The following is a 12,457-nucleotide window of genomic DNA, read 5'->3' on the forward strand; positions in this document are numbered from 1 at the left end:
CCTGGCAGACCACGGCCTTGCCCTCATGACGCTTATCTGCCAATTGTAAAAATAGCAGATAAATGAGTAACGTAACGTCAGGTGGCGAGGAGTGCTACAGAGAGAGACAGCACAGCTGGAGGTTGGGGGGTGTGTGTACTGGGGGCGTGGAAGTTGGGGCAAGCGAGTCCCCTCACTCCAACCCAGTCTCCAAGCCCCACTGGTATCCCCTCTCTCCTGCCTGACCTTGGGCTCGGTCAGGGCACAGACTGTCTACAAAGAAAGTGTGCATGCCAGTTAAGGCCAAGTGCCCACGGGGCAGTGACGGGGCTGGCAGAGGGGATCGAGAGCCTTCTCTAAACCAAGGGGGTTGAGGATCCTGAGGGCACCCCACTGAGGAGCAGCGGGTGCCGGGAGAGTCACGGGCCTCAGGGTGACGTTCCCTCTCCTCAGCCTGGCTTGGCCAGCCCTCTGCTCACCGGCTGCCCAGCCCAGGCCCTGCCCATTCAGGCCAGCCTGGAGATGCATTAACCTCTTTGCAGGTCTTCTTGAAATACCACGACAGTGCGTTGAGCCCGGCCCCCTTCTGCTTGGAGCTGTCCTCCTAACCCCGCTTCCCAGGCTCATTTCCCCCATCTCTGAGGACGTCGGCTCTTCCCCCAGAGCCTTTCTGGATAGTCCAGGCCCAAATAGGTCCCCTCCCTGACACTGCCCCTCGGACAGAACTTGGCACCAAATCCATGCCTGATAAATATTTTTTGAATGATTGGATGGATGGGTGCTGGACCCTGCCAAACTACCTTCCTGTCCTTGGTTTTTTGTTTGTTTTTCCTACCAGGGTCACTGAGATTTGCCTCTGTCTGCCTCCCCCGGGGCTCAACTGACCACACCAGTGAACCCAGCATGCCCCTGGGCCTGGCAGCTGGATGGCTGATGCATGCAAAGCGGGCATGTTCTTGCTCGACCGCCTGACCACCCTGGCGCGGCCAAATCTGAAAGCTAATGACATTATTGTGCAGAGACACAATGTCTGTGGGCATTTGCTGACCCGGCCTTTGGTGTGGGCTTAATCCTGCATTCTCCCCGCGCTTTCCACGGGGATGCAGCGGTCACCCGTCTTGGCACGGGCACTTCTGGGGAAGGTATAAATGTCACCTCCCGCCAGCAGGCTCCACGGGCACTCTCAGGGGCTGGTGTCACTGGTAAGAATGGCTCTCTCGCTTGTCTTGCCTTTTGCTCTCATCCTGCTCCCTGATGGAAAGGGTGGGAGACCTGGGTTCAAATCCAGAGGCTACCGTTTTCTGACCAGGTGACTTTGGGGCCAAGACCTCAAGGCGCTGAGCCTCAGTTTTCTTTTCTGTTAAATGGGGAGAGAGGCCGGGGTCCTAAAGCCTCCTCTGCCGTGGGGCTCGGGTGCAGTGTAGGTGAGCGGTCCAGCACGATGCCTGGTGTAGAGTGTGTACTTTGCGGTGCTCTTTACTGATACTAAACGGCCCGTCAGCATCTTCGTTTTGCCAGCAGAGAATATGACTGAGGGTTTGTGAGTGGAAGGAAGAAACCCATGGAAGGTTCAGCTTCACGTCTAGGTGGTGAGTCAGTTCTCTCCACACCCACAAACATCCGTGGGACACCTGCTCTGTGTCCTGCCTTGGGACAGCTAGGAAGCGGCCGCGGGTCTCAGGGAAGCTCCCAGCCACAGGTGACTAAAGCTGGCTGGAAAGGACTCTGGTAAAGCCGCAGTCGCCGCCGTGTACTGAGCGCTGAGCGGGTTCCAGGCGCTGTTGAGTCCCTGTGGTTCTCTCTGTTCTATACTTGGATCATCCCAAGCTGGCCACAGACGTGACCAGGCACCATCCTGTCCGCACTTTACAGAGCAGGAAACTGAGGCACAGAGGGGACGCCCTTCTCAGGGGTTGATGCTGGTAAGCGGCAGAGGCAGCACCTGAGCTGAACCGACTGAGCTTAACCTTTAGTCTGAGGGCACCAATGGTGGGGGTCAGTAATGTGGGGCCTTGAGCACAGGGACAGACCCAGAGGGCTGGCTTCCTAGGGCAGAAGGGCTGGTTTGGCTCCCAAGCCATTTAGCTGAATGTCTTCTTTTGGGAGAACATCCTGGCCTAGCCTGTAGAAGGAGCTTCTGGAAGCCAGATGTTACCTCTGGAGAAGGAAACAGTCTCCCCTCCTCACTAGGAAGATGCAGGCTGGGTTCTCTGCCCCTCCTGCTGGAAGAGAAGAGAGACTTGACCATTGTTCATACTTTTCTGGTGTTCTCAGTCATTAAGAAATTCTCCTGCTGCTGCTGATCAGCGTCTGAAGTTGTGTGATACTCATGTCTTTGCTTTCTTGTAGCCTGAGCTCCATAATAGACATATGTACTAATGGTGGGGGGCGGAACAGTGGTGGAGAGGAGCGTTCTGGATTCTGGGTGGTGGAGAGGGAGTCAAGGAGGGAGCTGAGGGTGAGGGGCAGGGAGTCCGGGGAGCTTTGTGAGGTTGCAGATTGGGAACACCAGCCTGGCCAAGCATAGCCAGGGCATGTTTCCTCTGCCCGTGCTGTTTTCTCTTACTCGAGAATTTCTGCATAATATTGATTGATGTATAAGAAATTGAGCTGTAGTAGTATCAATTGTCTGGGGCCACGTGGGTCCCCAGTCGTGTTCTAGTTTCTCGCTTTATTTTTTAGTAGACCTCATTTCTTTGTCCCCCCTCGGAGCCGGCCTGGACACAAGCAGAGATAGTGACGAACGTTCAGGCAGACGCTGGCCGTCCCCACTGCCCTCGGAGACCTGAAACCAGGCAGGGAGACAGAATACAACGTGGGGCTGGAATGGCGAAGCTCGGGCCCCCCAATGAGGGAGCCGAGGGCCTGGAGGGGTCCTCACTGCGGCTTCCCCTGTGCCTTCCAGGTCACTCCTGCACAGGACAGCCCACCATGGCCTCAGATCACCAGACCCAAGCGGGCAAGCCACAGCCCCTCAACCCCAAGGTGGGTACCACGTCAGGGCACAGGGTGGCAAGCACAGTCTCTCCAAGACTCAGTTTCCCTTCTACAAATTGGGGTTGGTAGCTTCTTTTCTGGGGTCCCTCTCTCTGGGCCCTATTCTCCCCAACTTGCACAGTGGAGGAGGGTGCTGATTCAGAAGGCCCCTTCCCAGCCCACAGCCAGCATATTTTGGACCCTGGAGACTCAATTTTCTCTGACTTACCCTGCACCCCATTACCCAAGGGGGCCCCCAAAGCTGGGGTGAACCCTCAGTCCAGTCTAAGAGGGGTCTTGTCAATGGGCGGTGGGGTGGGCTTCCAGACTCCACACCTGCTGTGTGACCTGGACCAGTCACTTGACCTCTCTGAGCCTCAGGTTCCTCCTAAAAATGGGGAGAGTTGGACTCAGGGCCTAGGATATCTGTGAAGAGGCAAAGAAACAGGCTCAGCCCCCTCTGCTTTGGGGCCCCCAGGCATGGATTCCATCCTGGAACTGCTTTTTTGTCTGACTTGGGACCCAGATTGCTCCATTCTGCCCCCGAAGGGGCTTACTTTCTAGAAGACAGATAAATAAATAAACTAGTAAATACATAACTTCAAGTAATGAGAAGTGTTAGGAAGAAACAAAAAAAGTAAGGTTCTTCAGAGTCGGAGTGAATAAGGAACATATTAGCTAAGGTCAGAGAGGCCTCCTCAGAGGAGGTGACATTGGAGGAGAAGCCCAGGTCAGGTGAGGAAGTATTGAAAATCGGGGAGTGAGGTAGGGGAGAGTGTTCTGGGCAGAGAGCGTGGCGAGTGCAGAGGGCCAGGAGTCGAGTGAGCTGGATGAGCTTGAGCAGCAAGAAGGCCAGTGGGACGTGGCTTGGAGCAGCCAATCCAGTTGGTTTCAAATGGGAGCCACTGATGGAGTTTAATGCTTCCTGGTAGCCACGTTGGGCTTCCCAGGTGGCTCGGTGGTAAAGAATCTGCCAGACAGTGATGGAGACTCAGGTTCAATCCCTGGGTTGGGAAGATGCCCTGAAGAAGGAAATGGCAACCCACTCCAGTATTCTTGCCTAGAGAATCCCATGGACAGAGGAGCCTGGCAGACTACAGTCCATGGGATCGCAAAAGAGTCAGACACAACTTAGTGACTAAACAACAAGTAGCCATGTTAACAAAGTAAAAAGAAAGAAGGGAAATTAACTGCCATGTATTTTACTGAACCCAACATATCCTAATGTATAGTCAGTAGAAAAATTATTAGAGGACTATTTTACATTCTTTTTTTCAAACTAAATCTTCAACACTTTATGTGTGTTTGAAACTAACAGCACGTTTTAATTCAGATTAGTTGCATATATTCAATATACATCTAGTGGTTGCTGAATTGGACGGTACAAGTTGAAAGGATTAGGTAATACATAAGATTTTAGCATTCATCTGTGCATGAATGGCAACAACAATAATAATACTGAGCTCCTGGGCTCTCTGAGGCCTTTCAGATCCATGGGGAGGCTGTCCTTCTTCACCCTCCTTAGCCTGCAACCCTTGTCTCCCAAGCCAGGGCGGTCATAATACACTAGTCCTCGACTCTCATGTTCTGGATTCTTCTCAGTAAGCCTACAAAGTCAGCATGATTCCCCATTTCACAGTCGGCGCAGCTGAGGCTCAGAGCGATTGTGTGGCTTCCTCAGGTTGCACAGCGGGATGCAGCAGAGGAGATACTGGAGCTCAGATCTCCTGACCCGTCCGTGGTCGAGTCAGTGAGCATCAAGCCTGGATTGAGCCCATGGAATCTGAGCCCTGCTGGGCCTCCCTCCCTTGGCTTTGTCTGCTTTGTGTGGCTAATCCCCGGCCTGGGAGAGAGGGGCGTGTTGACCCAGCCAGTGCTGAGCACGTAGATTCTCCAGCTGCCCTTCCTGGGAGTGTGCTGCCCTGAGCCCAGCTCTTCAGCCAGAGGCAGCTCCCAGGGGAAGTACATCTGACCCTGAGTTCTCTTTGCAATCATAAAAGGTGGCAGCTGCCCCCTATCCCCACCTGCTTCCCAGTCGGCACTAGCTCTGAAGCTGTGGGCAGTCCTTTCATTTTGCCGAGCTTCGTTTTTCCTGATAAGGATTCTGCAAGCCTGTCCCTGAGCTGATGAGAGGACCAGATGAGGCAAGCTGGGTGAAGTCTTCTTAAGAGGTATCCCGAGGGGGAGGAAAGCCTGCAGAACCTATGGGGGCTTAAGAAAAAGGCACAGGTGTGTGTAGCTTTACAGGTGAAGTGTGGGTGCAGGGTGGTACTGACAAGGCAGGAGAAGCTTGAGCAGCATGGCTTACCTAGCATGTTGCTATTCCCGCTCTGGTCCACAGACCAGTGGCACCAGAACCGTGCTCTAATGGAGACAGCATCAGACAGGCCTGGCCACTCACCCACTCAGGGTCCTTATAGCATGCCCCTTAATTAATATGATTATGCCTCCCACACGCAGAGCAAATACGGTGTACTAACCACTCTGCTCCTCTGAATCCTTCCAACAACCCCATGAGGTAGGTTCTGTCTTTATTTCCCATTTTACAGACGGGGAAATTGAGGCTCAGAGAGGTGAAATGCTGCCTCAAGGTCTCACAGCTGGTCAGTGGAGCTGGGACTATCGGACTCTATGTTTGGTTCGTGATCTCCAAGCACAGAACCCTTCGGCGCCCTCCGAGGCTCTCCGAGTCCTCTCCCCACCCTGCTGCCCTGTCTCCCCTCTTCCCGTCACGCTGAGGGTCCGACTCTCTCCTCCTGTTGCAGATCATCATCTTTGAGCAGGAGAACTTCCAGGGCCACTCGCACGAGCTCAGCGGGCCCTGCCCCAACCTGAAGGAGACGGGCGTGGAGAAGGCGGGCTCCGTGCTGGTGCAAGCTGGACCGTATGTACCTGGGCGGGGGGAGGGGCCTCACTCGTTCAGGGGCTGCCGGCCGAGGCGGCCGCACTGTGGAGCTGGAGGGATCTGTCCTGAGCTTCTAGGCTGTGCATTCAGGGGACCAGGATTCGGAATCTTGGCAGCCTTCGGAGAGAGCTTGTGTTTTGAAGTCAGGTAGAGCTCGGTTTCAAACCCTGGTTCCACCACTTCTGTGCTGCTGGACCAGGAGCTTCCCTCTCTGGGCCTCAGTTTCCTCCTCTGTAGGACGAGGCTAACTGTGTCCTCCTGGGGATGATGGGATGGAGCCCGTGTGAAAAGCCTGACACCAGGGTCAGCCACTTCTTGAGGCAGGGAGACGGACACAGTGACTCCTGTGGACTTTGGCAGAGCTGCCAGTCTCTGACTCTGGGAGTGTCCTCACTCTGCTGGGAGGTCTAAAGCTGGATGTCCCAGCTCTGCATCCATCCCTCCCTTCCCTGTTCCTGATGATAACTTGGTCTTTGTAGACTCGCTGACACATTTGGGGGCCAGCAGGCTTGGGACCCCAGACCCAAGAAAGAAGGGGAGGTGACTGGTCTGGTTGGACAGAGCCATGCTCAGCTCACATAGTTGAGCACAGCCTTGGGTCCTGTCTTTGTGGTTCCACAATGGTTCTTTCTTTGCAAGAGCCTCCGGAATCAGAGGTGGCCACCAGTGACACCCAACCAGCGGGTCAGTGAGTCTGGTGTGGGTCCTGGGTGACCCGCCCCACACCTCAGGGTTCACAGGGCATTCTGCAGAGAGTGATGACCCTGCCTGAATCAGGGTCTGCTGGTGGGTGACACAGCCAAAGGAAAGGCCCCACCCCGCCCCACTAACCTGACACACTCAGGACACCAGCATGCCTAGGACCATGTCTTCACGGACAGCCAAGGTTTTGACCATTGAAGAAACACGTCTGATTTTCTTTTTTTAGTATTTGGATGGCAGAATTTCTCAAATAGGCTTTACACTTCTCTGCTTTCTTTTTAAAAATTTATCTTTGATACTTTTATTGTTCATTGTTTAACATTAAGGAGAAATGGTTTAGTGCAAAAAACCCCATTTGACTCTAATCTTACTACTCAGAAGTAACCATTAAGATTTTGACTTTAGTTTGTATATAGTTAGATTTTTCTTTGTATGTATTTCACCAAATATATATTAGAAACACATTTAATCAGAAGTTAGATGATGCTTTACAAACTGTTTTATAACTCATTTTGAAAACTTTGCAAGATATCTCAAATTCTTTCTGTGTCATTAAGGAGCATTTTATGTCGATGTTTTTGAAAGAGCTGTTTGGAGCTAAATCTGCATCAGTCACAGAAGGGGGAGGCTTTGAAGTGCATGTTCTTGGGCCCTCTCCCTGCCCCATTGAATCAGACTCTTGGGTCTGGAGCCCAGGAATCTGCATTTCACAAACCCGCCTAGTGATGTTTCTGCCCAGTTAAGTTTGAGACCCTGTGTTCTAGTTCATTACTTTTCATGCCTTTTTAACATCACATACAGAATATTACCCAGTTTCCTCAACCAGGCCCTGCCAATTGGCTGTGTAAGTTGTTTCTATTATTTGATATTATAAACAACAACATGATGAACATTCTTACCCATACATATATCTGCAAGCTCTTAACAAATGTTTTCTAAGGACACGTGACCTAAAGCAGAATTGCCAGATCAAGAGGGCAGGCATCCTCTTCTGAAAGCCGCAGGAAACACCATCTCCCTTTCTCTTAAGGACTTAGATCGCTGTCCCAAACAACTGTTCCTGTGCCAGGCTGGATTGTTAGCCTCTGCGATGAACTGCCCCAAAACACCAGGCATCATGAAACAATGCTGCCTTTTTCTGACTATCCCCTTTCTTCTATTAGCCTTGCCCTGTTGGCAGGCAATCCTTCCCTTTAAGGTGCTATTTCTCTCCTAGTGGATCTAAGACTGTTGGTGTTCTGTGTGTACAAAATGAGTCCAGAGACCACCATCAAGAACAAAAGAGGAAACAGACCCAGAGAGAATGGGTATGAACACGGTGTGTGAGCTTGAGAAGCAGTCATGTTCTGGAGTCTGTTCTCAGTGGCGAAAGCCAACCGGGCATGTTTCTTCCCAACTCCGTGTGCAGTGATGTCACATGAGGGGAAGTCGCTCAGTCGTGTCCGACTCTGCGACCCCGTGGACTCTAGCCTACCAGGCTCCATCCATAGGATTTTCCAGGCAAGAATACTGGAGTGGGTTGCCATTTGAAATTGGCCACGTATGGTGGGAATATTTACACCATAGAAACTGGCAAACTGGATTTGTTTGTTTTTGAGAGCTCTTTGTTAATTCACCAGAATACCACTGGCCCCAGGACATGGATTCTGAACATCTGTGCTTGTCGCTAGGTCATCTTTTAGGCTTCCTTTGTATTTCTTGATTGTGTTCCAGATGATTGATGCCAGCATGGTGCTGGGTTTTGAATAACTGAGGTGACGCTGCCCTTGGATTTGCTGGTTTAGATGAGGCTGCTACTCATTGTGATGAGCTGGGCAACTGTGAACTCTGGGGCCCGAGGGAGGAGCCAGGGTCCCACCAGAGGAAGTCTGGAGTAAGCCTGACCTGCTGTTTCTCTGTGTCTCTACTGCAGCTGGGTGGGCTACGAGCAGGCCAACTGCAAAGGGGAGCAGTTTGTGTTTGAGAAGGGTGAGTACCCCCGCTGGGACTCATGGACCAGCAGTCGGAGGACGGACTCGCTCAGCTCCCTGAGGCCCATCAAAGTGGTGAGCCCCTGTCCCTTGTCGTCTTCCTCTCTTTGCCCCGCTTAGAGCCAAAGGTCTAGGGACTAGGAAGGAGCCTTCCCCTCTGGCATCATGCCCCCGGCTGTGTGACCTTGCATAAGTCACTTCACCTCCCTAAGCCTCAGTTTCTGCATCTGCAAAGTGGGGATATTAGTATCTACAGCGTAACCTGAGCGTGGCCACAGTGCACAACTTTAGGGGCTTCGGGCTTCATTCAAAATGTTCCATGGGGCGCCATTCACGTTCTAGTCTATGTGGATGGTGCTATTCAGGTCTATGCAACTCCTGTCGCAGAGCAATTGCTCCCTAATGATTGCTGCTGTAAATACTCAGAGAAATTCTGGGTTTGGGGGTGGAGGAGAAGATAGCTTAGTCTTGTTCATAGCTCATGCCCTTGTGACCTTTCAGAGCTTTTTGGAACCTGATTCTTACCGATGTGTGTTCTGCAAGGGCTAAGGGACCAGTGATGTGCAGTTACACTCCCAAACCTCCCCAGTCCAGCCTGCTTCCCCCCTGCTTGATGCCAAATCAAACAACGCTAGACTCAGCATTCTACAGACCTGAGTTCTTCTGCTGACTCTAGTCCTCCTGGCTGTGTGTGTGACCTTGGCCAAGTCACTTTCTCTGAGTCTCAGTTTTTTCATCTGCCAAATCGCTCAGTCTTGTCTGACTCTTTGGGATCCCCATGGACTGTGGCCCACCAGGCTCCTCTGTCCATGGAATTCTCCGGGCGAGCTTACTGGAGTGCGTAGCCGTTCCCTTCTCCAGGGGATTGACTCGACCCAGGGATCGACGCTGGGTCTCCTGCATTGCAGGCAGATTCTTTACTGTCTGAGCCAAGAGTAGCTTAAAGAAAGAATGCTAGATGGAGAGGAAGAATGTCAGAGGAACAGGAGAATGGGAAGATATGTGGAGGTGAAGGAAAGCCAAAATATTGTGTCTATTAGAGGCACAATATGCCTATGCATATGTATGTATCATGGCTACCATTTACTTTTAAAAAGGGGAGTTGAGGCTGTGGGAGGGGAAAATGCCATTTCAGAGTCAAGTACTCCCCAAAGTGTAGAAGCGGAGTGACTGTTACATGAAGGTAGCCCAGTAGAATGAGCACTGTGGCTGGCCAATGTCATCGACACTCGAGTGGTAGGGGTCTCGGGCAGACGGCTGCAGGTGGAGCGTGCTGGTCCCAACTCCAGGGCACCCTGGGTGCCCTCACCCACACCCCCACTCCCCCGCTCCCCATCCACAGGACAGCCAGGAGCACAAGATCACCCTGTATGAGAACCCCAACTTCACGGGGAAGAAGATGGAGGTGATAGACGATGACGTGCCCAGCTTCCACGCCCACGGCTACCAGGAGAAGGTGTCTTCCGTGCGGGTGCAGAGCGGCACGTGAGTACACACCCAGCCCTGGCTCGCCCTGCCCCAGGAGCCCAGACTCTGAGCTGCTGAGCCCTGCTCTGCCCCAAGCTCTGGGGGTCTTGTACATTCCCGACCCCAGCCTTCCCACTGGAAAGTGGGCATTGAAATCATCAGACGCCTGCTCATGGCTTTCAGTCCCTGAAGTTCCATCCTGTCTTTTGGGCAACACCTTGTTTTTGAAAGAAAGAAATCGTGGCCTTAACCTCAACTCCGAAGAGCAGGATAGTAAATGTTGGGTGGGGGCAGGGTAAGGCAGAGGCGGGGGGTGAGGGGAGATCAGAAGGCTAGGAATGAACCCAGGGGTCTTTACAGAGCTGAGAGAGACAGGAAGCGCAGCACATGCTGGCCTTTTTCTGCATGCATTCCTGAGGTTGGAAATAGGAGGGGTCGTTCTCCACCAAATTTGGCACATAAACCTCGGTCACCAGCATTGGGGAATTTCTCATTGTGAAAAACATGAATTCTCTGGGGAATCTGAAGATGGACTTTGGGCAGTGGTTTGCTGGAGCCAACTTGTACCAGCTTGCAAAAGCTGACTTGACTTTTCAGAATTTAATGTGAGCGGGTTGCTTGATCATTGGTAACTTGAAATCAGCCATCGCAGACGTATGTACACCACAGAGATTGGAAAGTGTTACAAACAAAACTTTTTTCCCCCCAAGAGCACTAGTTTCCCAGGATATACTGGCTTTCTGGGGCTTGTCAGAGTCTTAGAGTGTGCACAGTTCTGTATTCCTGAGCCCTGTCACTTACTCATTCACTGGTTCAATTTGTCAAGTGATGTCATATGCCAGGCACCAAGATAGGTGATCAGTAATTCAAGGTAGGTTAAAGAGACCTGGCCTCCGTCTTGTGTAGCTACAGGTCTGGTGGGAGGCAACTGTTCATAATTAGGAATCCGTGTGAATCTAGTCTCCTTCCTTAAAGAAGGGGGCTCTTGAGCTGAGATCTCAAGAAAGTAGGAATTGTAGAGGTAAAGAGAAGGAAGGATGCTCCAGACAGAATAGCATGTGCAAATGTCCTGTGGTGGGAGGAGCCTGGTGAGTCCCCTGGGCTCTGCAAGGGACAGAGTGGCTGGGCTGCAGAGATACAGTGGCTGGAGTGAGTGAGAGAGGCAGAGCTGGAGGTGTCTACAGGGGCTGGCCAGGCAGGTGCGTGGGGGCCAGGCCTGTGTGATGCCTCCTGGGGAGAAGACTGTAACAGTTGTCAGGTGCCCAGTGAGTGACCCCCTAAATGGTGATGGCTTCAAATGCTGGCGGGATCACGGAGGGCTCCTGGGACCTCTGCTACTGGCCTTTGTCCTTTCTGGGGATTGGGTAAGAGGCCTGTCTTACTCTAAGCTTAAGTGAGCTTGAGATCACTGTTTCCTCTGATCCCAGTGCCAGGCCTGCATCTGGGGATTTCCCTGGTGGTCCGGTGGTTAAGACTTAGTCTTCCAATGCTGGGGGTGTGGGTTTGATGTTTGATCAGGGAGCTAAGATACCACAGGCCTCAGGGCCAAAAACCAGAAACATAAAACAGAAGCAGTATTATAACAAATTCAGTAAAGACTTTTAAAAAATGGTCCACTTAAAAAAAAAAATCTTAAAAAAATAGTTGCTTCTAGAGGTAGCAAGCTCCATGTCAAGGGGAGGAAGAAAGTAGAGGCTGGACCCGGGAAGGGTGGTGGTGCTCTGCTCAACACCCAGGTAGTGTGGGATGATTGGCAGGCCCACCCTTCCTAGTGGCTGAGCCATCCCCCTTGTCTCTCTCTCCATCTGCCTCTCCTGTCTCCCCACGTGCCCTCCCCCAACCTCTGGCCCTGCAGGTGGGTTGGCTACCAGTACCCCGGCTACCGCGGGCTGCAGTACCTGCTGGAGAAGGGCGATTACAAGGACAGCGGTGACTTCGGGGCCCCCCAGCCCCAGGTGCAGTCCGTGCGCCGCATCCGGGACATGCAATGGCACCAGCGGGGCGCCTTCCACCCCTCCAGCTAGGGCCCCTCCCTCGCCTCCTTCCCAGGGGCTGGCCTCTGCCCAGCATCCCACCAGACATCCTGGAGAGTGAATAAAGTGTGACTTGCAACTTCTCCGAGGCAGCGTCTTTTTATCGCCTGTGGAGGCCAGGGTGCTGCGTGCATGCATGCGTGTGTGTGTAAGGCAGACACAGAACGATGAGAGAACCAGAAAGTGACTGGGTGAGCGGTGGGACAGCCTCCCTGAGACTTCTCGCTCTGCAGCTGCTTAGCTCTGTGACCTGGGGCACATTGTCCAGCCTCTCTGAGCCTCTGTTTCTTCACCTGACTTACAGCCCCCTTTGCCCCCCCAGTGCCTGGCCTGGCTGACCTCTGAGTGGTCCTTGTGTGGTTGCCAAGCACAGTCATTCAGGGGCATGTGATGGTTGCTCCAGAACCTAAAAAGGTACCCACTGC

General features: G+C 52.6%; 1 protein-coding gene across 2 annotated transcripts; it reads left to right on the forward strand.

Moving 5' to 3' along the window:
- The first annotated feature begins 1,158 nt into the window (after nt 1-1,158).
- CRYBB2 (crystallin beta B2) lies at nt 1,159-12,104 on the forward strand. Of its 2 annotated transcripts, XM_040250976.1 has the most exons (6): nt 1,159-1,181; nt 2,885-2,964; nt 5,721-5,839; nt 8,475-8,607; nt 9,875-10,017; nt 11,855-12,104. In XM_040250976.1, the coding sequence occupies exons 2-6, from the start codon at nt 2,911-2,913 to the stop codon at nt 12,021-12,023; spliced, it is 618 nt and encodes a 205-aa protein (XP_040106910.1). In that variant the 5' UTR covers nt 1,159-1,181; nt 2,885-2,910; the 3' UTR covers nt 12,024-12,104. The 2 variants fall into 2 exon arrangements, with proteins under 2 accessions (XP_040106910.1, XP_040106909.1); XM_040250975.1 differs by lacking the exons at nt 1,159-1,181; nt 2,885-2,964 and adding an exon at nt 5,514-5,593.
- Nucleotides 12,105-12,457: the final 353 nt, after the last annotated feature.

This window comes from Oryx dammah, unplaced genomic scaffold (assembly GCF_014754425.2).
Source record: "Oryx dammah isolate SB20612 unplaced genomic scaffold, SCBI_Odam_1.1 HiC_scaffold_12, whole genome shotgun sequence".
NCBI lineage: Eukaryota > Metazoa > Chordata > Mammalia > Artiodactyla > Bovidae > Oryx > Oryx dammah.